At 37.3% G+C, this 23,428-nt stretch overlaps 1 protein-coding gene across 4 annotated transcripts in view; it reads left to right on the top strand.

Annotated features, from left to right (window-relative positions):
- Positions 1 to 23,428, top strand: part of CTNNA2 (catenin (cadherin-associated protein), alpha 2) — a 478,985-nt gene that overhangs the window by 86,557 nt on the left and 369,000 nt on the right. For all 4 annotated transcript variants that reach the window (XM_009331867.1, XM_009331865.1, XM_009331864.1 and 1 more), the window contains exon 6: positions 15,077 to 15,280. In XM_009331867.1, coding sequence (XP_009330142.1) covers positions 15,077 to 15,280 — 204 coding nt within the window. The remainder of the gene's footprint in view (positions 1 to 15,076; positions 15,281 to 23,428) is intronic.

Here is a 23,428-nt window from a genome sequence, read left to right on the forward strand (position 1 = left end):
AAAGAAGTCCTCTTTTGCCCTAGTGTCCTTGAAAAATCTAGCTACATAGTTCTAAATAATGCAAAGTGTGATTAATCTGGCATTTTAGTTCTGTGACCAAGATCTGTGATTTGTTGAATGGTAAAATCATATTTGTCTGGCAAGTCAGGAAGTCAAGACAATAAAATAAAGATGGTGATGGAGCTGAGCATCCTGGAAACATTAACATTCAACTTCAGTCAGGAGTTATGTTAATCAAAGATATGGAAAAAGCATCTTTCAAACACAGTTGATACCAGTCACTTCAGCTGCAGGCAAAGTGCTGCAGCCTCTATTCCAGAAATAGCTACAGTTTTGCTTAAGCAACAGTTGCAGACAATATCTGAAAAGATGTTTTTTCTCTTTCATTCTGACTTTAGGTAAGGGCCTTTTAAAATTATAATTAGGGAACGGTGTCCTTTTCACTTTGATTAATACATGACATTGCAATGCAAGCATCTGTCATACACCTGCAGGAGCTACTCAATCCTGCTGTACTTAGGGCTGAACGCGGAGGTGTAGTGCAGGTGGTTCATCTCATGTCATGTTAGACTGGGCTTGTCTTCTGCATCTGTGGCTCACTGTCACTGGGTCTATTTTGGAGACAGTAGTAGAAAGGGTAAATATTATAGGATCAAGGGAAGCTCCAGGATTGAGTAAGATAGTGAAAAAAGGCAGAGAATGAGTTTACAAATAGTAGCAAAAGGGAAATGGGGTTAGAGGTGGAAACATGACAGCAGAAAATGTGTGGATAGGTGTAGGAAGAGACAAGCAAAGAGGGTAAAACCATTCAGAACTACTGCAGGACCCGGAGGCTGACTCCAGTTCCATCATGCTTTTCAAGTAAATGAAACAGTATTGCCTGCATCAACTATACTGATCTTTTTTTTTTTAATATCTATATTTCTAGATCTATAATTTTTCCTGTAAAATTATTGTGGGTCAAGATTTAAGGAATTCTGCATGGTTTTCAGGGCCTTCTCAGCTCACAGGTCCCGTATTGGTAAGATCCTGAGAATAACATCCCTGTTTGGTCTGATTGTACTCTGGCTTTTGTGTGGGACTTGGCATGTTGTGGACAGCAGAGGTTTGACAAATAGTAACAGAAAACATGTGACAAACTGATGATGCTGCTGCTCTCTGGAAAAGGCTGCTGTTCAATGCAAAGGGAGTCGTCGTGCTTAGTGAAAGTAAATTTAGTGAAGACTATGCGAGACATCTGATGTTGTCCCCTGCCTCTTTGTGAGAATATTTGTTCATCATTTTTCTCCTCAGGTAAAGTCTTTTCCACTTTACGTGATGTTGCAGGCATCGTGAATGCGTATGTGAGACGTATAGCCATAGTATCGTGTTCTGTCCACAGTTACGTGTGGAAAAACAGCCTGTCTTTTTTGAGAAATTTCTGTACTTTTAAGAAATGAAATGAAAATTTTCTTCTCTGGCTTACTGAGGATAGAAAGATTGAACCTATTGATTTATCTGCTTTCTAACTATATTTCCTGTTTTGCCTCACTGCTTAGCTGTTAAATGAGATTTATTCACACCTAATTTTGCAACAGAGACAACATACCCTAAACTCCAGGGAAAGTGGAAATTCATGGCTGCGATGGTGGGATGTTTGTGAATTTTTTAAAAAAATTACATTTGTGAATATGTTTTACAAGCAAGAAAGCAAGAAAAATTACCAGACTAGTGAAACTATGTCATGGGTAAAAAGATGGTGGAGAAAAAAGTTTGATTTTTATGCTGGCAATGTATTCCTTCAAAAAGGGAAAGGAAGTTTATATTTTCTAGTAAAAATAATTTTACAGTATATTTATTTCACAGTATCAGTCATAATGATTGAGATCAATTTGTATTTGGTATGAAGTGCATGCTAAACCTTGTATTATATGATGAGATAATTCTTCTATATTAAAAATAAGTTTACAGGTTTTTCCACAATATTAACACTTCTCAGGCTTCATTATTTCAAATTTCAGAATCAGCGTTCTGTGCCTTAATGCTTCAAATAACTGCAGTGTAAATTGTCTGAATATTTTATCAATCAAAATTTCATCACTTGTAATATAAATAATTATTCCACCTATTTTAAGCACTTCACCTATTGGGTTTAAATAGGCGTCATGTTAATTGTCATACTCTACACAATGGTGACTTGTGATATAAAGTCACCTGGGAGTTATTAGCAGCAAAGTTTGGAAAAAGTTGTCATTTATTGCTTCTCGGAGATAATTTATGTAGAAATGAAGAGAGTTCATGGATCTGTCTCTTACCAGATTTTCTACTTTAAAGTACCGTTCGAAGTTGATTGATTGCAGAAGTACATGTTTAATGCCTCATTTTTTGTCCTTTAACTTAAATGTTCCTGCTTTAATTTTGGATCATTTAAATCCAAATATTCCTGGATTTATTAATAAAGTAATTTATTAGTAAAATTTGGTATATTTCTGGGTTCTTAGGATGCACTGAGGATGCACCTTTTACTCCTCTCATGAAACTCACCCAAATTTATGCAAGTTCCATAGAGAGGTTTGTTAAGAACGTATTGTGAGTTCTGAAAATATTCTGTTTGCACTGAGGAAATGGTGGTTTGGTCTGGTCAGTCTGCGTAGGTCTCAGCCTTTCTGATTATCAAGAGACTGCTGTGTTGTCCCATGTTGAGTGTTGTGGGATTGATTCATCTGGTACCCTCCATGCTCTCCCCATAGCCATCCTGATCTGTACCAGGGACAGGACCCACCCATCAAACTGGAGTGCAGTGGGGAGGTGGATAAAAAGATAGTAAAATTACTAAGTGTGAAGAAATGAAGTGAGAAAGACCAGGAAATCTGTGCTAGATGAAAACTGCGGTGACGATAGATGGCGTCTACACTCCGGTGTGGGGTTGGCGACTAGATAAAGAGATGCAGAGTGCTGGGTGTAAACCACTGCAAGGGCTGGAGACAGGCAGGAGCGGGGACACGTTCTGCGAGACGGAACGGAGAGCCATCTCCAATTAGCAGGAGCATGCCTCTGTTCAGAATATGGATTGAGATTGTGATTTCTTCATTTCTAGAAATGTAGCTGTGTCAGTGGGATGTGCTGACAAAACTTTAGAAGTGCTAACCACTGCGGAAATTCAAATTCCAGGGGTTTCAAACAGGGCACCCTAAAATACTTAACATTTTAAACAATTCTAAATATTTTGGTTTAGATTTTGATATGAAAAATGAGGTAATCATTCTTGTACAGTACTGCGAGGGTAGGTGTAACAGTTTTGTAAATACAAAAATGTTTACTATGCATGCAGCATAGACCCATAAAAAGGAGTATTTCTGTGTTTGGAGCAAGGCTTGGATTGTCTACAATAAATTATGAGTCAAGGATAAAATAAATGAATAAAGCCTGTGACTTAGAAAGGGGGGAGAAGAGATATCTAAAGGAAAAAAGGACCAAAAAAACTGGTGCTAAAAGCAAATATCTCTCATCTTTTGTATTGCTCCAGAAAGAAAATATCAGAACTGATGAATCTGCGTAGCTGACTTTCTCCTTGAGTTTTGTGTTTGTGTGTGTGTATATAATAAATTGGCAAGTTCTGTATCTTTCAATGGAATAAAATGATATTGTATTTGTTAAAATGTATATATAGTCCTTGCTTTTTAATACATTATTCCAAACAGACACACCCTATACTTGATGTTATTTTAATACTCCAATGATTTGTTGTTTCTGTGTGTGCGCACACATCCATTTGTCTTTAAAGTTGCTTACCAGCAGCATCGATCCATGTTATATCCTGAACTGCTGTGCCTGTGTGTCTCCTCTTTACTCTTCAGTTTCAAAATTGCATCGAGTCTTGAATGAATATGAAAATAACTTGGTTTGTAAAGGAGTTGATCTGGTTGAGAACTGAAAGAGATGGTTAAAATTACTTTTGGTATATGAGGTATTTCTAAATTTGGGATAGCTCCCAAGGGATGGAAAATGTACCATTTTTTGTTATGAGAAGGATTTGAACAGAAAAACTCCAGGCAGAGGATCTCAATCGTTAATAAATTTTTGAACAGTGCAAGTCTACCATTTGGGAGATGACTACGTCTGATGAGAAACAAAGTGTCTGATGACACCGGTCACTGTCCTCCAGGCTGTAAAATGAAGTGCATACTTAATAAATGGATTATCATAACTTATTTCTCGAAGATATTAATAACCCCTTGGGAATATTTGCAGGGCTAGTGAATGCAGTGCTCCTTAAGTGGAGTGAAAGGTCTAATAAGTGTGTAATGAAAAAAAAAAAAGCAAACAACATAGAAACTGAAAAGACAAAATACCTGAGTACAACAATAGCAAAGGACGCTTTTTTTTGGTAATAAAATTAAGAGCAGACAAAATGTGACATAAAGGTAGCGGACAGAAGAGATGCTGTATCATTAAGTGAATACCTTTAAGATGTTGTTGCTTTTTGGACAAATAACTGTACTAGATGTTCAGTCTGGGAATGGATTTCACAGAACAGCTATGGAATCTCAATTTACTTGTAAATATGTTCTTCAGAGAAGTGATTTGTGATGCTGGAAATAAAAAGGACTAAATGTGAGCTTCAGAATAAGGAATGAAACGTGTTTGTTTCGGTATTGAAATCATAAGAAACAATTGCAAAAAAATTACTGCACGTCCCACACAGCAATTTGAAACTAGACTTGTTGAGCTCTAGTGTCTAGGGAAGCACAGCCAGATGGCTGTTTCTGTATAGTAGTCGTTATTTATTGAATTTAAATAGGAACACCTAATTAGTGTGCACTGGAGAAAGCGTGTTGCAAATTCAGATAACCTCATATATGGCTTTGAATGAAATACAGGTTTTTTTTCCCTTGTGCAGCTGAAGTAGCTTTTAACCTGGAATGGTGTTGAGTCCATCATTTCACCTGTGAAGGCAGTAGAGCTGCATCCTGATGCTTCAAAAGATCCTACTCAGTAGTGAGATCCTTTGACACTTTCTGCACTCCTTGGATCTCTGCCCAGAGTGGGGAAAAATGGCAGACTGGTCATCCCTCGCACGTTAAGAAAGTAGTGAACAACAGTGCAACATTGTATTTCACAGTACACCTGAAATCTTTACCTGTTTGCAGAAAAATATGTTTGAGGATGCTGAACTGACCTTTTAAGAGAGGAATGAGCAGAGCAGATTTTCAGGGTCCTGATGACGCTTAAGGGGCTGAACAAGCTTTTTCTTCCAAGTCATTGCTGTGCTTTCCTGCCCACTACAACCCCTTCTGTGTGCTACTTTTGTTCCCCCCCCCCGAATTTTCCATGCAGAATGGGAGTAGTTTAGCAGCAAGAAACTCAAATTGTTTTAATCACTTGTTTCAGAAGTTCATTCTGCTTTTAGTCTTAGTAGTTGACTTTATGACATGTTATGGTTAATGTTTTATCTGTGCTTGTGTATGTATGGGAATGTATATATATTATTGTGGAAATGTCAGCTCCAGAATATGAGGGGCAGCACTGGAAGTGACAGGATTTTGATATCAAATGCATAGCAGAAATGTGACCTCTGTAAAGGGAAGCACCCTTCCTTACCAGCAGTTAGGCGCATGTTACCTTCATTCACCTTTAGCAGTGCTGCTGATCTGTATTTTCTGTATAAGAGCACCATCTAGCGGGTTTCTTGATATTTTTATTTTATTTTTTCCCCTGAAATGCTCCTGTGTAGTAAATCCGTATTGTAAAAAGATTTAGCAATCAAAAATACTGTTTGTGAGTTTAATCGTACCACATTGCTACCACTTCTTTTGATGGTAGAAAAAGTATGCCAACACGCCAGGTGCTTTGCGTGTTTTCCTGTCAAATACATTTCACCTGTTTGTAATAGGAGAGTAACCAGTTTATTTCCAAAGGAGTTTTTGTAGTGAACCCTCATCCAAACAAATCTGTTAGAGATAGTAGAAACACACAAAGGAAACACTTTAAAAAAACCTACTCGACATTTCTATAGAGAAATATGTTTTCTGTAGCAATAAAATTATTCCATTCTAATGCAATTTATTACAGGTTGCTTATTTAATCATTAATAATAAGTATGAATATCTGAACTGCTAAATCAAAATATATTAAAATTTTGCCAGGTTACATATAATAGCTCAAAAATAACATTAAGTGAAATTTTCCAATTAGACTAGACTTGGTACTATTTTGAGTATGTTTATTTAGCACCTCTGAGATGCTTATGTAACTCAAGTATGTGACAAGTGAACACGACCAATATTTCAGGGAAACGATACCTCCATTTACATTTAGAGAACAGGGTCAGGAAGGGACTACTGGGGGCTGTGGAGGTGGGGGCTGTTGCTACTCCGTCTGCTCTTGGATGTGCACTTCTACCTGACTGTGATGTTCATCAAAACTATGATGAATTTAGTCATCCCACTGTCCCAGAAGAAAAGTTATTCACTTATTTCTCTGAATTAGTTCTCTGTTCTTTTAACACATCAGACCGGCTCATCGAAAGCTGCAGTCCTGGAGCGGTGCGAGGGGGAGTGCATTTTGGGGAGCTGGAAAAGGCAGCGGAAGGGGGACCCTCCTCCTCCCTGGGGCACGGCGCTGTCACACTCTTCGTATTTCTTCATATTACACGTGTATGGTGTGTCTGTGAAACGCAGCATAGTGACAGGTAGAAACATTTGATTTATCGCTAAACAGGAACTAAAAAGCCTTGTTAGCACTTTGGGGGACACTGACAGACGTACATAAACCAAGCCTGCGAGCACACTACATTTGTTTTCACGGTTGTGCAGGCACTTCTGACGAAGAAATACATTGAACACTCTTATTTATACAGTCTTGTCTCCCAAGTTGTTCTGAAAAACAGAGTCCCTCAGTATATTATGTGCTGCTTTTTACACAAAGGCAGTTTTTCATACTGTCTTGTGGTTGTGACATTGTTTATCTAAGATATCTATCAATTTGATTTTTTAATGGCATTTGTCACTGGTTTTGGTTCCTTCTTCTGACATATTGTAAACTGTGCAGTGGCATTTGCCTTAAAAATTGTATTTTCCTTGTGGTAAATCACTGAGAAGCATGTTAGGAAATGGTCTCTGCCCTGAAGGTTTTACATTCTAAATAGATGAATTAAGAAAGTGTAAAAAGAGAAATAGAAGAAAGAAGGTATCATTTGTCCAGAGTCACCCAACAGATTCATAGAATCATGGAGTGTCATAGAATACTAGGCTGGAAGGGACCTCAAGGATCATCTGGTCCAACCTTTTAATACAAGGTTAATACAAGAGTCGATAAAGGAAGCGCAAAGCCCTAAATTCCAATTAAGTGTATCTTCTACTGCAGTGTGCCGTTTGCCATGGTACACAATGCATCACTTGAGTTTACTGGGATTGTCTTAGATGTAAATTTCTGTAAAAATGTGTTATACAGAAGTTTCTTACTTGAAAGCTATTTCTGTTCTATCTAGGATAATTCCTCCACCTGCAGAGCTCCAGATAGACACCGATATGATTGCAGCTGCTGCTTTATCAGTATTATGCTACTACATTGTCTCGAACGGATACTTTTCAAACTTCACATTTGGGGTTTTTTTGCCTTATAGCATCTCATATTAGATTCACAACTGTATTATTATGCTCTCAAAGATGCCTTTCCTGTCCTTGAGAACACGAGTCTGAAAAATCCATTCAACTTTCCTTCCTTCCACAGCCTTACAGAAGAGCATGAAGTGTTCATTGTTTTTTGTTTTTGGTTTGTTTTTTTTTTTTTTTGTGTGTGTGTGGGGTTTTATTTCTCATCAGTGCTTTTAAAGTGTTCCTTTTCTTAAATAAGAAGGTTGTTTCTCATTAGAACAGAACAAGCTGATTTTGGACTTCTTTTATATGATTTTATAGTTTCTTTTAAAATTTGCTTTTACTCAATTACAAGAGGAAATAACTTTCATTTAATTGGGGGGTTTGTGTGTTTTAAAGAACAGAGCCCCGTAAATTGTTTAAAGGGCCCAAGAAAGGCCATGATTACTTTTGTCATCCTTTTACACAATAGAAATATTAAAGAAGCACAAGGAAATATTGAATTCCTTCTTGTACTCTCAGTCAGTGGTTGAATGGGAGGTAATTGAGTGGGGAATTCTAGAAAGAAGTATCTGTATGAAGGTAAGAATCTGACCTTCCCTGTTACACACATACCCACAACTGTATAAACAGGAAAACTGTGTAGACATGTTTGTTGGTATGTTTTGTTGGTTTTTTTTTCCCCAAAAAAATGTTATCTACGCCTTTTCCTCTCTGAATTTTCATTACGAGTTATAGCTGAGCTATACTTTAGGAATCTCTTTGTTACCAGCTCTAAGGTGCTGTGATTTCATTAGTGCTATTTACAACTTTGAAACAATGATGCTTTCCATGTGTTTTTTTTCAAGCTTGCCAAAATGCTGGGTACTATCAAAGTTTATGAGTCTATCCATGGACTTAGGAATGAATTTGGATACATTTTTTATTGGCTGATTTTCAGCTTTTTTAGAACTGGAACTTCCTCCCTCCCTCCAGCCTCCCAAATCATTAACATTCCTTATGTATTTAAAAAGTAAACAAAGCTGTGGTTCTGAAGAAGCTGCTGAAATTTCCTTAAGACTTTCTACTTACAGAAACGAGTAGATGTGCAGATTTTTCATGAGCGATAAGGCAATGCACATAGTAAGTAAGTTTTTGCAAGATCACATGCTTAATTTGGAAAATGCAGACGATACAGTAATCATAGTTCTTTTGGAGTTGTAAAATTGTTTTAAAAGATTAATGTTTTGGTTTTGTTTTACTTTATATTTTTAATCAAAACTGGGATTTTTTGGTATTGTTGAAAAAGATATTCTAATCCAGATGAATTTCACCAAGTTTCAATGATTATGTTCTCTCTGATAATACAGTGCATTTATGTAAGGTATGTGTTTATTTTCAGTATTTTTTGTTGAAGTATGAATAATTTGTCTGATATTTTAAATTTCAGAAGTTGTGCCCTATCGTTTATTAGTGTTCGTGATAGTTTATTCCTGTTGGAGCAAGATAAAGATGGCTTATAGTACTAATTAGTATAAAGATGTCTATTTTCTGAAAGTTTTTATTCTTCATGAAAACATTTCAACCACTCTATAAACACACCTTTATATAATTTAAATAAAATGGACAGTACAAGAGAAAATAGTTACCTATAATATGCTTAAAGAAGATATTACCACAAATTTAACAGTTTTCAAATAAGTCTCCAATTATATTTAAATTAATTTTCTTGGACTTTGTTTCAGCAACTTGAAGCCAAAAATGATATACGTTCATAGCAATAATACAGTTTACACTAATCTGTCTACAGTTGTAAAGAGGCTTGAAACACTTCATTATAAGGCCTGAATTATGGTGTCAGTCCTTGATTTATGGCTCTGATGTTACTTAACTAATTAGAAATGTAAAATGTTCCAATTCATTTACATTCTTTGTTCATTAACTAGCTATCAAGAAGTGGTGGGAACTGGATACTTTTGAAGGAATTTATTTAGCGAGATTTCCTGGCAACTATTTTTTTATTTCCTTCCAAAAAGATATTATTTCCTTTTTAACATAATGTTAATATACGTGTAAGAACTTTGTATGTGTCAATAACATAGTCTGAAGTTGCATTTAGATACCAAGCTTTCTTTGAAAAGGAGTAAAACCTTTCATAAGCAAAAAATAGTGTCTCTTTGGGAACTGAATGTCGAGAGCTGTCATGTAGCAGGTTCTCATCCCTGTTCTCTTTTTCCCAAAGCTCAAAAACCTGTTGTACTTGTGAGATATTTGAGAAATGTTTAGCTTTTAAAATAAACATCTAAAATATCATTTATTTATAACCACTTGTGAGAAAGTAATGACATCATTATTTATTATATTTCAAACAAAGTGTAGTTGTTCTGTTTCTTTCCGTAGAATCTCTAAGGTTTTCTTTCCCAGCAGTGTTTCTTGTTATAAAAGTGGATTAAGAGAGGCCCAAAAGTTAGTTCTGGTCATTTTGTGTGACGTTAGGGTTAAGAAAGCAGTCGGGCAAAAATGCTCCTGGTGGACAGCAAGTTCAACCCGAGTCAGCAGTGCACCCTTACAGCCATACAGATCAGCCACCTACGAGGCTGCATTAGTAAGACTGTAGGCAACAAGACAAAGGAGAGTGATTTTTGCCCCTATAATTGGCGCGTATGAAACTGCGTCAGGCCTTCCAGATCCAGTTTGGGGCTTCCCAGTGCAAGGAAGACTTTAACATACTTGAGCAGATCCAGCAGAGACCACAAGATGATGAGGGGGCTGCAGGACATGACAAATCGGAAGGGGCTGGCAAAGCTGGGAAATTTTTCGGACTGCAGAATAAGAGGCATTGAGGGGGGATCTTGGTGGTGACTTCAACTGCCTAGTAAGATGGTGAAGAGAAAATGGAGCTAGAATCTACTTTGAGGTTCGTGGTATTGGGATGAGAGGCAACTGGCATAAGCTGATTGAAGGAAAATTCTGTTTGGATATTGGGGAGAAAAAAAAAAACCACACCATGAAGGTGACCAAACACTGAAACAGGGGGCAGAGAGATTTGGAAAATCTCCGAGGATGGAGATCTCATCTTGACTGGATGAAGCCTTGAGCAACCTGGGCTGATGTCAAAGTTGATTCTGCTTTAAGGAGGCATTTAAAGCAGATAACCTTGAGAAGTCCATTCCAACCTAAATTATTCTGTGATTCTGAATTGTCATTAACAGGATATCCCAAACAAATATTTAACTAACTTCTTAAGCCTACAAGTTAATTATAAACAAAAAGGTTTGTGGGATATGGATGAAAAATTACTGAGTGCAACTCAGTGGCTTTTATTCTTTATGAGCTAAGGTTTGATGGTCATAAAGATCTCTTCTTATTTGGAAAAAAACACACAAATATATTCCTTTTCTGTGTTTTACAGTGAGGAAAGCTGTCTTGGATTAATTATACACTCTCAGTGATACACACTTTATTATTTAAAATGTGAATGGTATTTGCATGTAGCCTGTACAGAATTTCCGAAATTTATTTACGAAATATGACATAACTGCTTGTGAAAATAGTGCATTGGGTTTCAGTGGTTGGAGATATTGGAGATATTTGATTTGGAGATTGTTCATCCTCGAGGCTCGAAAAGGATGGAAATATTCCAGGAATACATTCTTGGCAGGTCCTTGCGTCTCATAGAAGACTGAGTGCAGGGTCTTCAAAAACCTCTAAGAAGAAAAATGTGATTCATGACTCACTGAGAGGTGTGAGATCTGCTGTTTGAAATTTTCTATGTAGGTAAAGAACCTTACACATATGTCTATAAGGAAGAGGAGGAAAAGTGAGGCATTTCTGGAAGGATTGGTTATGTTGCTATAACTGAAACATGAAAATTGCAGTAGTGCTGTATGGATGTTGCTTTGATTGAGTTTATGGATTGAGAAAGAGGTTTGCTACAAGTAGAATGTATGTGGGCTATTGCGAATCCTCTAGTCTCTAGTAAAGAGTATTTCCTGTCTTTGTTAACGACCATTTTTATGGTCATTTGAAAAAAAAAAAACACCACATGACTATTAACATGACCATTTTATGGTCATTTAAAAACACAACCAGATTTGAATAAGGAAACACTGAAAATAATCTGAAACATGTGGCTAATTTTTTTAATATTTTTTTCTTACTAATGGCATAAATTGCTAAGATAGTTCATTTGATGCAATTTCAGTCTTGCCACTACTAAATTAGATATACTGTTGTGACGATGAATTTATATAGCTGATTTCTGAAAATCCCAAGTATTATCATTTGACTGAAAAGCACAGGTACAAAAATATGCATAGGCCTAGCTCTTAGAGAAGTCATTTCTAATTTAGATGCTTGTAAAACTGCTCTGCTTACTGCTGTGAAACATAGACACCAGAAGATACATGTGAGACATTATTTCACATTCTGATGTCACCTAGACTTGTGCAAAGCATTTGACGCTGTCCTGCACAACATCCTTGTCTCTAAATTGGAGAGACATGGAGCTGACAGATGGACTACTCAGTGGATAAGGAATTGGCTGGATGGTCACACTCAAAGAGTTGTGGTCAATGGCTCAATGTCCAAGTGGAGACCAGTGACAAGTGGCGTTCCTCAGGGGTCAGTATTGGGACGGGTGCTGTTTAACGTCTTTGTCGGCAACATGGACAGTGGCATTGAGTGCACCCTCAGTGTTTGCTGTTGACACCAAGCTGTGTGGTGTGGTCGACACGCTGGAGGGACGGGATGCCATCCAGAGGAACCTGGACAGGCTTGAGAGGTGGGCCCATGCGAACCTCATGAAGTTCAACAAGGCCAAGTGCAAGGTCCTGCACCTGGGTCAGGGCAATCCCAAGCACAAATACAGGCTGGGCAGAGAATGGATTGAGAGCAGCCCTGAGGAGAAGAACTTGGGGGTGTTGGTTAATAAGAAGCTCAACATGACCCGGCAATGTGTGCTTGCAGCCCAGAAAGCCAACCGTATCCTGGGCTGCATCAAAAGAAGCGTGACCAGCAGGTTGAGGGAGGTGATTCTGCCCCTCTACTCCACTCTGGTGAGACCCCACCTGGAGTACTGCATCCAGCTCTGGGTGCCCATCATAGGAAAGACATGGAAGACTTTTGAAGCAAGTCCAGAGGAGAGCCACGAAGATGATCAGAGGGCTGGCGCACCTCTCCTGTGAAGACAGGCTGAGAGAGTTGGGGTTGTTCAGCCTGGAGAAGAGAAGGCTTTGGGGAAACCTTATAGCAGCCTTCCAGTACCTACAAGAAAGCTGGAGAGGGACCTTTTACAAGGGCGTGTAGTGATAGGACAAGGGGTAGTGGCTTTAAACTGAAAGAGGGTAGATTTAGGTTAGATACTAGGAAGAAATTCTTCACTATGAGGGTGGTGAGGCACAGGAACAGGTTGCCCAGAGAAGCTGTGGATGCCCCATCCCTGGAAGTGTTCAAGGCCAGGTTGGATGATTGTTCAAGGCCAGGCTGGATGGGGCTTTGAGCAACCTGGTCAGGTGGCAGGTGTCCCTGCCCATGTCAGGGGGGGTTGGAACTAGATGATCTTTAAGGTCCCTTCCAATCCAGACCATTCTATGTGTCTATGATTCTGGGTAACGCTGCATTTATTTCTGCTAAGTCAGCAGTTCCTGGAGCTGGAACAATATACTATCTGGTTAAAATTCTTCTATTTGTCCTTTTTATTAAAGAATGAATCTTCATAAATTTCCTGACATCCTTATGTTTATTACTATTTAACTGCTACACATTCAGTTAAGTTATAGATTCCTCAGGGCTTGATCGTCTTTCTCGGTATAGTAATGAGAGTTATGTTTTTTGTGTGTGGAGTTAATTGGAAGTTTTATTGAGAAATAAGCAGATCTTTTGTAAAAGCCTTGTCCCGCTGAATTAAAGAAAACATATTCACTTGGAATCAGAACTTAGCCTAGAATAAGTTCATTTGAGCATGCTCTGATTCGTAATAAACAGATACAGTTTTTAACATTAAAAGCAGATGTTGGTTATGTATCATGTCCCTAAATCCCGATTTACATTTTAATAGACTCTGTTGGATTTTTTCAAATTAACTGTATCATTTGGCTTGTGCTTGTTGATTGCTCTTGGATATTAAAGGAAATAGACTAATCATAAAGTTATCAAAACATTGTGAAAATTAAAATGGTTCATGAACAAAAATCCTATGTGCTTTAAAATAGGTGTGATTATTAGAAAACAGAACACTTTTAACTTTTTCATTCCTATTTCATGATTTGTTTTCTTTTAAAGCTCAAATAAGAAGTGCACAGCTTAAAAAGCATTTTTAGACAATGTGCAATTATAAAACTTCTTTGCATGATTGCAGCAAAAGGTTACTGAATTACACAGTGTTGTTAATGTGCCTGTAAGTGGGAGCAGGTGATTATTGCTTTTGTATTTGTTACCTTGCACTACAAAAGGAGAAAAGCAAGTCAGAATATAATCTAGCGGTGACTCAAAACTAATAATAGTACATAAGGTTGTACACTGATAGGGGTAGAACCTGTTTTTTAGCCCTATTTGATATTTGGTAATAAGTTTGATTTATAAAGTACACAAGTGTTTAGCAGAGATAATAATTTAAGAATTAAAATGTCTTTAATAGAAAACAATCTTTGAAAAGAATATTTTTTCTAGTGGAATAAAGATATTTTGATAACCAGCAGGCTCTTTCATGAATTAAAGATGTTTTTAGATTGTCTTCCTGTAGTGCTTTCTTTTTAGTTAAGTAATCCAGCACTTTTTCCTGATTTAAAAACAAACAAAAAAAAGACTTGCAAAAACCTTTAGAAAAAGGCTCGTAAAAGATGTGCTACAGAATGGGAATCAGAGATATTTCACATTTTTGTCTGAGTGTGATTATCTAATAATGGTTTTCTTGCAGGGTTAATGACAATTTCCTCAATTTTTTTTCATTTAATACTGAGATAATCTTGTAGCATTTCAGCAGTGTGGTCTACTAATAAAAATAATCAAAATGAAGGAATTAGTTAACAGAGAACATTCCACTTTCTCTTCAGTCATAAATAACTTGCAACTTTCACATGAATTTCCTGAGTATCCAAGGAATTTTCAGAAGATTCAGGAAAGAATAATATTAGTTTACTTGAAGATGAAATATATACATATAATATTTAGAGGTAAAGAGACACATACACATATTGCATGAATACTACAGTAGTTTGTGCTGATTTTTTTTATACTATGTGCTTCCCAAATACATATTTGAAGCAGTTGTGCTGCTTTTGACAGTAGTGTTTTATAACTATATGTTGTGAATTATTTTTAGATATAATTATTTTCATTTTATTCATATATTGGGATTTCAGGGCTACCAGATATTTCTGTAATACTGATTTTTCAGGAATTTGGTAGATAATTTATTGATATGAAAGACGAAGAACACTGTGAAGCTGCTGCAATAAGAGACGTTTAAGAAATCCTGAAACTCTGCATGCTCCTAATTTTCCCACTCGTGTTTTGTTTTTTAGAACAAAATTATCTTAGACCCAATGACTTTCAGTGAGGCCCGCTTCAGACCATCTCTTGAAGAAAGGCTGGAGAGTATCATCAGCGGAGCCGCGCTGATGGCAGACTCTTCGTGCACGCGAGATGACCGCCGGGAACGAATCGTAGCCGAGTGCAATGCCGTGCGGCAGGCCCTGCAGGATCTGCTCAGCGAGTACATGAATAACGTAAGTTATACACTCTTACTACTGGCTTCTTTTCCAGTAGATGATTAACCCTTTCTGAGGCTAATGCTATGACTTTAGTAATTAACAAAAACAATAATGCGTCTTTATACCAGGAGTAAAGGTAATGCTATTTGAATTATTTAACTTTTTAATGGTAATGCTATTTGAATTATTTAACTTTTTAATATATTGCAAACATTTGACGGAAGTTTGGTACAATTAGAAGTTCATGGGAATGGTTTTTTACCTGCAAAGGAACTCTGTGCTCCCTGTAGCTTTAGCGTTAAAGTTTCTTCTTATGTAATAAATACATAACAAGTATTCCTTTTGAGGTAAAATACTTTTTAAATGAAAAGTAATGGCAAGCAACGTAAGTGGGAAATGGCCTTAGAATTATTTTCTTAATGAAAGTGAGTACAGTTAATTTGCTACGTGATTTCCACTGTGTGATGGTGGTCATTGTGTTTGTTTATTGGGATGTTGCCTGTAGATACTCAGGTGATGTTGTCTGTTTGCTGTGTGGGTTAAACCATTGAAGGTCTTCGCTTGGTGTTGATGCTATCAAATATTCAGTTGCTATGAAAGCAGTGAGTTTAGCACCAGTGCTGTTCACACAAAGAAACGTGTCTGCAGCATCTTAAATCCAGCTATCTGTGTAGGGTTTCAAGAGGTGTAAATTGTTCAACATGGTGTTAACCTGTAGTGCATAACCTTTGTGCTGCACAAGTTATCCCAGAAAATTCTCTCCACCTAACATTGTGTATTAAAACGCATAAGTACTATCGCCGTGTCCTTTGGAGGATGTGTGAAAAAGTCCTGAGCAACATCAACAACCTTTTTTAAAATGGAAATGTTTGCAAACAGGTATCAAACTGAGCATCCTATGCTTTACTGTTTCTTGTCTGTCATTGCTACCAGAGTATCAGGTGGCACATTTTGATCCTATTTTGCTAGAATCATCAAAATAACGTTAAAGAGACTGTTCAAGGATGAACCTTTAACGTTGTTATTTTTGTTGGTACTGTTATAGTTAGTTGGTACTGATACAATGCAGTATCAATAGTGCAAACCAGTCTAGTCATTTTATCGTAGAGCTCAGAATTAACTATGACTTTCTTTAAGGTGTTATTCCATATAATAGAGTCACCTGAAGGAATAGCTGTTTCTGATGGTGCAGAATTTAAAAGCATATATTATTTGCTTTTTGTTTTTAATTAAGTGATAGTTGAAAGGTTCTTGTACTGTGAATGAAAGCAAAGTCTGTGCTGTTGTGTTATGGATTAGAAATTACAAAGAGAGCATTAAATAACAGGTGATGAGACTGTGGTGGAAGAGGACGTGCTGGATTGCTTCCTACAGAATCTTGCTTTGTAGAACTATTACTGTTAGGGGAAATCTTTAAAGGTCTTTCAAAAAAACTTTGAGAGCTGAAAGATTGTGGTGCCTCTTTTTAAGTACACAGGTTTTTGGTAATGACGCAATTTGCCCTTGGACTGGAAACGTTCTTATTTCTGACCATATTTACAGAGGAAGGAGAGTTTTAAATGACTGTAGGCATTTATGAGCACACTGAAGGTTTCATCATTTTTACTTAAACACATAATGGTGTGAGCATCTGTTTTTATGGTTACTGCGGTATTTTTTTTTATTTGCCTTCCTCCTTTTCTTTTTTTCTTTTTTTTTTTCCTGTTCTAATTAGTCTGAGCTGCACAATTCCTTTTTTTTTTTATTTTCCTGCTTTATATTGGAATGTAATCAATTTAAGCTATTTTTTACAGCTATTGGGTAAACATTGTAAAAACTGTATATATACATAAGTTACTGAAAAGTGAAGTACTTCTTTAAACACATCTGGGATGGTAGATTTTGAGAATGATATTGCATTAAGCATTGTCTTCCAAGCTGATCTTAGCAGATACAAGGGATGGGATTCAGTTTACAGGTTAATATACCTAAATTTAGGTTCCTGTACATAGGTACAAACAGGTAAACTAGGGGCCTCAATCCAGTTGTTTAAAGAAAGATGCCTAGCGCCATTTTAAACTACCAGTTTAAATAGTCCGGGGCTCATTTGGACAGAGGCTCCTCAATCTGCCACTCAAGCATTTGGATCTACCACGGGTCTTGTGTCGTATCTGCCAGCCCCACTTCCATGTCAGGTATGCTCTAGGGAAGAACAAATGGCCAGACTCCTACCTTTATTAAATCACTTGAGCCTCAGTTGCTTAAGCTCCTGTTATAGTTGACGGAGATCAGATCAATACTGCCAAAGGAACATGAAAAGCCATTCAGATGACTAAGTTATAATCTAGTATGGGATAAGCTAAATAACTCTAGTCTCCTCTGACTGTATTAACTAACTCCCCATTAACTAGGATAGAAGATTAGATACCTAGCCTGTAGGCAGTTCCTGTTTAGGTATCTATCTAGAGACTGAATTTCACCCATTTGTCTACCCTGGCAGAATTTGCTTTAGTATTTAACCTTTTGCTTGAAACCTGGGGATGGATTTTTTGGGGGTTCACAATAATGCTAAGCAAGTTCATTATGACAAAAGATTGCACTTGGAAAGTTTTTTAAAAGCTTGGATGAGTTTCAAAAGAGAAAAACTGAAAGGCATACACCAAACTGTGTAACATGACACAGTTATAAGTCTGATCAAGAGCTGGCTAGACTGTCAGAGTACATTAGCTTTGAGATGATTTGGTGAAGATGGGCATCTTTAACATCTGCTCACATGGGCTTAAACCACTGCAGTCCTGCTCTCGTGGTAAAGCCTGTGAAAGTTAATAAGACATTGATGCTTTGGGTTTTTTTGCTGTTTGATGATATCTGGAAAATGACAGATCATTTTTGGCTGGTGATAGTTGATCAAATGGGCATGCTGCTTTTGATGCTTGCCATGAGATTCAGAGAACATAGAACAAATTAAATATTTTGTGGTCATGTTTAAAGGATACGGGAAATGAATTGCAGGGTATTGGCAATGTGCTGTGCAGTCAATGTTAGGTCAGTCTTTCTCCAGCTTAAAATTGTTTCTTTCGAGTTATCTACTTCTATGATTTGAGTTCAGAGGGGTGTTTCTTTTTGTATACAAAAACATTTCTATTTTTTGTTTGTTAAGTAGATTACATATTCCCTTTCACCTGTTGGATATTTACACTGCAAAGTCTCATTATAAATTGGTTGTGGTTTATGTTCTGTCTTATATTAAATTTTCACAGAAGCTAAGTAAAATATCGAGTGCAAAAGAACATACTCAGAATGGAGACATCGTTCTTGAAGTTTCACTGATCTTTTGCTTTTGCACCAGTGGATGGTTTTGCAGGCAAGAATTGGAAACTGGAAGGTTTACAGGCAGCTGTATGAAATACAAGGTTGGCTGTGTGATGCTGCATACTTTCTAGCATTTCAAATGATGAATGCTGAAGGCAATGCAAGGAGAAAAAAAGGTTTTCCCAGGTTTTGTGTGCAAGAAAAGGAAATAGCTTCCATCTAAACAATGTAGGGACTTCTGCCTTTTAAGTAGTATAAGATGTATAAGAAAACCTCCTCCGCCTGCAGAACACCCCTCTGTGCCCACTTCTTTCTTAGAAAGTTCCCTGTAGAGAGGCACGTGTCTTATCTTCTGTGCTCCCGCGGGGCTTTTTAAGTACATCCGTCGTATCTGCTGGTATATTCCCTGCACCTGAGATCTGTTTTGTCACTAGTTGCTTTATCAGACTTTAGTGGATCAATATGCTCTGCTACATGGGAAGGGAAAATTTAACACACATAACAATGTTGTTCTCCCCATTCATCTACCCAGTTTTTATGGATCCATCACAGACTAACAAGTAGATAATGATGTTCTTACAGTTAGTTATATGTCAGGGGTAAAATCTCTCTGTGTACTATCCAGAGTTTTACCAAAGTAAGTTAAAGCTGTTTTGCAATTCAGAAAACTAGACGGACAGATGCCACAGGTCATCTTATCATTTGGTGAGAAGGGGACAAGGTTGGTGAAACAAAGATTCAAGATGTGAGGCACAGAGATACGAGTTTAAAAAAATTGCAGATACCTACTTTCAAAATGTTGGCAACCAAAGAAAAATGTGAAAAGAAAATCTGTAAAGAGGAGGATAGGGCAGATTTCAACGCAGATGGGTAAAAATAATGCTGGTTTTGCAGTTGTATTATTTTCTGTTATAAAGGTTTTAGGATAAGTGACAGGAATGCATTTAGAGGACTGTGAAAAGACAGAGTTGGAGAGGAGTGTTTTGGTTCCTCCTTCCTTCTCCTCAGATAAATGTTGGTTTGTTCCATTTCCTACATGTCAGATGAGATTTTTTAATTTTTTTTTTTTTCAAGCTGTCTTCACAAATATTCAGATGTTCTGGTCCCAATTCAGAGGTTATTTAGGCAATTATTGTTGTGGGAGGTTTTTGAATTATTATTGCTGCAGGAAAATTAGTCCCTAGGATATTTACCAGTTCTATGAATAATTATGCATTTGTATAGTATATTGCATCGACTGGAGTCTCACAGTGCATAAGCCCTCTGCAAGAACTTCTATGGAGATGAGATATGAACTGTTTCATTATTATTTGTGTATCTGGTAATATGTATTATTTTCATTTGTCTTATCGGTAACTGTCAAAATATTTTCCCAGCATGGTATCTATTATTTCTAGGCTGAACTCAGCTGAACTTTAAAATCTTTTATTTCTGGGAAGCAGGGGCAGGAGGAATCTCAGTCTGCTGGGTATTATGACTTTTTTTCCATCTCTCACAGAAAATTGATAGGTTTTTTTTCAGATTCTTCTGTATGTGTGATAAATCCAATCATTTATTTCAAAATAAAATTACACTTCTAGACTTCTGTCCTACAGAGAAGAACTAAATACAGCTCCACAGAAGCTCTTAATACAGTTGTTTTCCATTTGTCTAAATGAACAAATTATTTAATGGATGGTTAGTTCTGATTGTGGTCTAGTTTCCTGCTGGTTTACTCTCCTGGATCCTTCATGATTTATATTGCAGGCTGCCAGGGAGCAAAAATCCTAGAAACCTGGGAGTTACAGCTCTTAAGCTCAGACTCCTGGATCAGAAGTGCACCGCCAAACTCATATAACCCAACGCTGGGCACCCTTTCTAGCAAGCTTCAGGGTGCTGCTGTGTTGATGTCTGATTAGGATAAGGAAGGAAGAAAATTATATCTTTAGAAAAATATGCTTTAAAAAGGATGCTTTGAATTTGCTCTGACATCATTGGTTTCTGTGCCAAGCGGAGAAAGACTGAATTTTGGGTTGCTGGAGTGTATCAAAGAGAAATTTGGAAAGCAGTTGACAAGTGAGTAAGCCATGACCATTAAAGACCCCTGTAATCACTTGAATACTGGCTTGGCATTAATTCAAGTCCGCATTTGAAAATGCATTTCCTACCTGGTTCAAATACAAGGTTATCGTCGTAAACCTTTGGGCTCGTTATTAAGCCAATCTTCATTCTCATGCCTGCCTTTTCCTCTCACACAGTGCTCCTGTTCCCAGCCACTGCCAACATTTCAGAAAAGCCTGGGGTTTGTTTTTATTGTAATTGGATTTTGGGACAGGGAATATCTCTGTGTATCCAAGTAGAATGAACAGCCCTTCATGAAGTCCTTGTATTACTACTGATGATTTAACGTATAGACGTGAGGACCAGAGCACTGCAGGTTAGGCTTTTTTTTTCGTTGATGTTTTACTGATATTGCCATAGGGATAATGTTGCTTAGTGTTTGCTCTTTTTAATCTTGTTCTCTACAGTTACTACCCATTCCTGATGTCTGTTCACTATATCCGAGATGCTATAGGCTCTAATTCCTGTTTCCTACAGAGAAGAAAATGTCATATCTTGAAAATGCAAAATATAAGAAGAACGAATGAGAAAACAAGTCTATAGGCAGTTATTCTTCGCAAATATATCAGTGAAAAATTTGAATCGCTCAAAGTAAAATTATAGTGCTGCAGTACATGAAAATGAAAGGTCCTTAATGGACAGCTGAAGTTATTGTGCTTGACTGGAGAGTGAAAAACAAGATAGCAAATGAAAATCTATAAACTCTCATGTTTAAACTATAAATAAACTATGTAACAGCTCCGTCTGAATTCATATTTAAGAGAAAAGTAATAATTCTTGTGTACATTTCAGTTCTGGTGCTGATTTGCATAAGGTTAATCTGGGTGACAGTGAGCAGTAAATTCGAGTTGTGAGACAGAGAAATGTCTGTAGCTGTCCTGAGATAAGTAATCAGGGATGAGTGACAAAAGATTTGACTGCTGGGTCACCAGGATCGGCCGATTTAGGCATGACCGGCTCAGCAGGACAGTTTTTCCATTGGTACTGTTGTTGAGTTCCTAGCTTTCTGAATATTTTTTAGAGGACAATGGCTTGTTTAAAGCTTCCTACTGTTTCAAGCTGGAGATAAGCTATTTAACTATTCACTCTGCTCTTCTAGAGGCTACATGAGCAGTTTTCTCTTTCCTAACTTGGAAGAAACAAGTAGAAACACAGTAGTTATTACTGGAGGAATAGGATGTGTTCCCAAATGGGCAAACGTTTTCTGATGTGTCACAGCATTGCTTCTCAGTCAGTTTCGGTTTCTTTGCATTTATGCGTCCCTCCTGAGTGCCTCGACTTCTCACCACTGTACATAAATCCCTGTCTAAGCATGGTACCTTGAATGTGACTTGAGCCACCTTTTAAAGAACCTTCTGACTTTTCTTTTTTTGATGATAACATCAGGGCCTTGTAGGGGTTGCCCAGTAATTTTTGATAGTTTTACAGAAATGCCGCACTGCTTACAATTGCACACGTGAGTTTTGATTTATTTATTCATTCCTGTATTTTCTGGTTTTGCAAGTCTGTGTTCAGCGTTCGTTTTGTTTTTTCCTAGCAGATCCAGAGAACCATGCTGACGTTTTCCATCAGAAACAAACAGAAAAGCCCTGTAAGAAAGTAGGACTTTATGGCTTGGAAATGACAAATATGCTAACAATTTGTCTTGACTTCAGGTTTGGGTAGTTGTAAATTTGCACAGCCCTGTGGTGTTTCATCTGTTTAGACCAGCAGATTTTTAAATTTACTGAATTAATATTTATGGGAGGAAATGCTCTTTCTGAACCACAGTGCTGATAGCTATTCCCTGGTGGTGTCCACTGGAGAACATTTTATAGGTGCCTCCTATATGCTCTTTGTCTTTAAAGCCAGACCATGATATATCATGAGAAAAGTTTTGTATCTCTTGTTAAAATATAAATAAAGCACATGAGGTTTTTGGAATCTAAGGCTGAATTGCTGTATTAGGTTGAGTGATGTTTCTGACAAGACATTTCCCTCCAAGTTAGGGTGGAAATTTTCTAGATTGCCAGTAAATCCAACCAAGTGCCTGCATGTGAAGTCTTATTTTCTCACTTTCTTTTATAACTCTATACAATTAGTGAAGCCCAGTGATTGACCTGAAAGGTTGGAAAAAAAGGGTCTAAATCATGTTACATTCCAATGCCTCACTGAATTCTCTTCCTTATTATCACTTTATTGTTATTCCATTATTAAGTAAACTGCATTTTTAAGGAACTGTTTAAATCTAGACATGCTTATTACTGGAAACCATGCATTTAGTGTTTCCGTAACTTGAGGAGTGAAGGTGAACTTCCCTGCAAACATTGCGACAGGCGAATGTGTGTAGACTGGTCCGATACTTTTTCCTGTCCAGACGTCTCGGTAGATGGTGGGTCGTGAAGCTCACAGGCTTTCCAACTTAACTTTCCAAATTATATTACGTGAAGGGTGCATGGGCAACAGGTATGTTATTCCATTTATGTGGGTAAAAAACTCTATAGACCTTAATGTCTCAGAATACTTTTTGCGTAATATTTTGCAGAGCAAACCACCTCATGTAGATCAGATAAAACATGAAGGAGCTCCGTCTTACTACTTCCCTTTTTATCCTGTCTGTTCCACTTAGTATTCCTGTTGGTGTTACTTTGGGTACTGTGATTGGGACTGTTATCTGAACCATTTGGCTCTCAGCTGCCGATGATATTTTTTTCAGATTTTTCTGTATTTTATATCCCACAACCTCTTTTCGTATTGGAAATTAGTAGATAAGCCAAACAGAAAACAGGGCAG

This window comes from Pygoscelis adeliae, unplaced genomic scaffold, assembly GCF_000699105.1.
Source record: "Pygoscelis adeliae isolate BGI_AS28 unplaced genomic scaffold, ASM69910v1 Scaffold209, whole genome shotgun sequence".
Lineage (NCBI taxonomy): Eukaryota > Metazoa > Chordata > Aves > Sphenisciformes > Spheniscidae > Pygoscelis > Pygoscelis adeliae.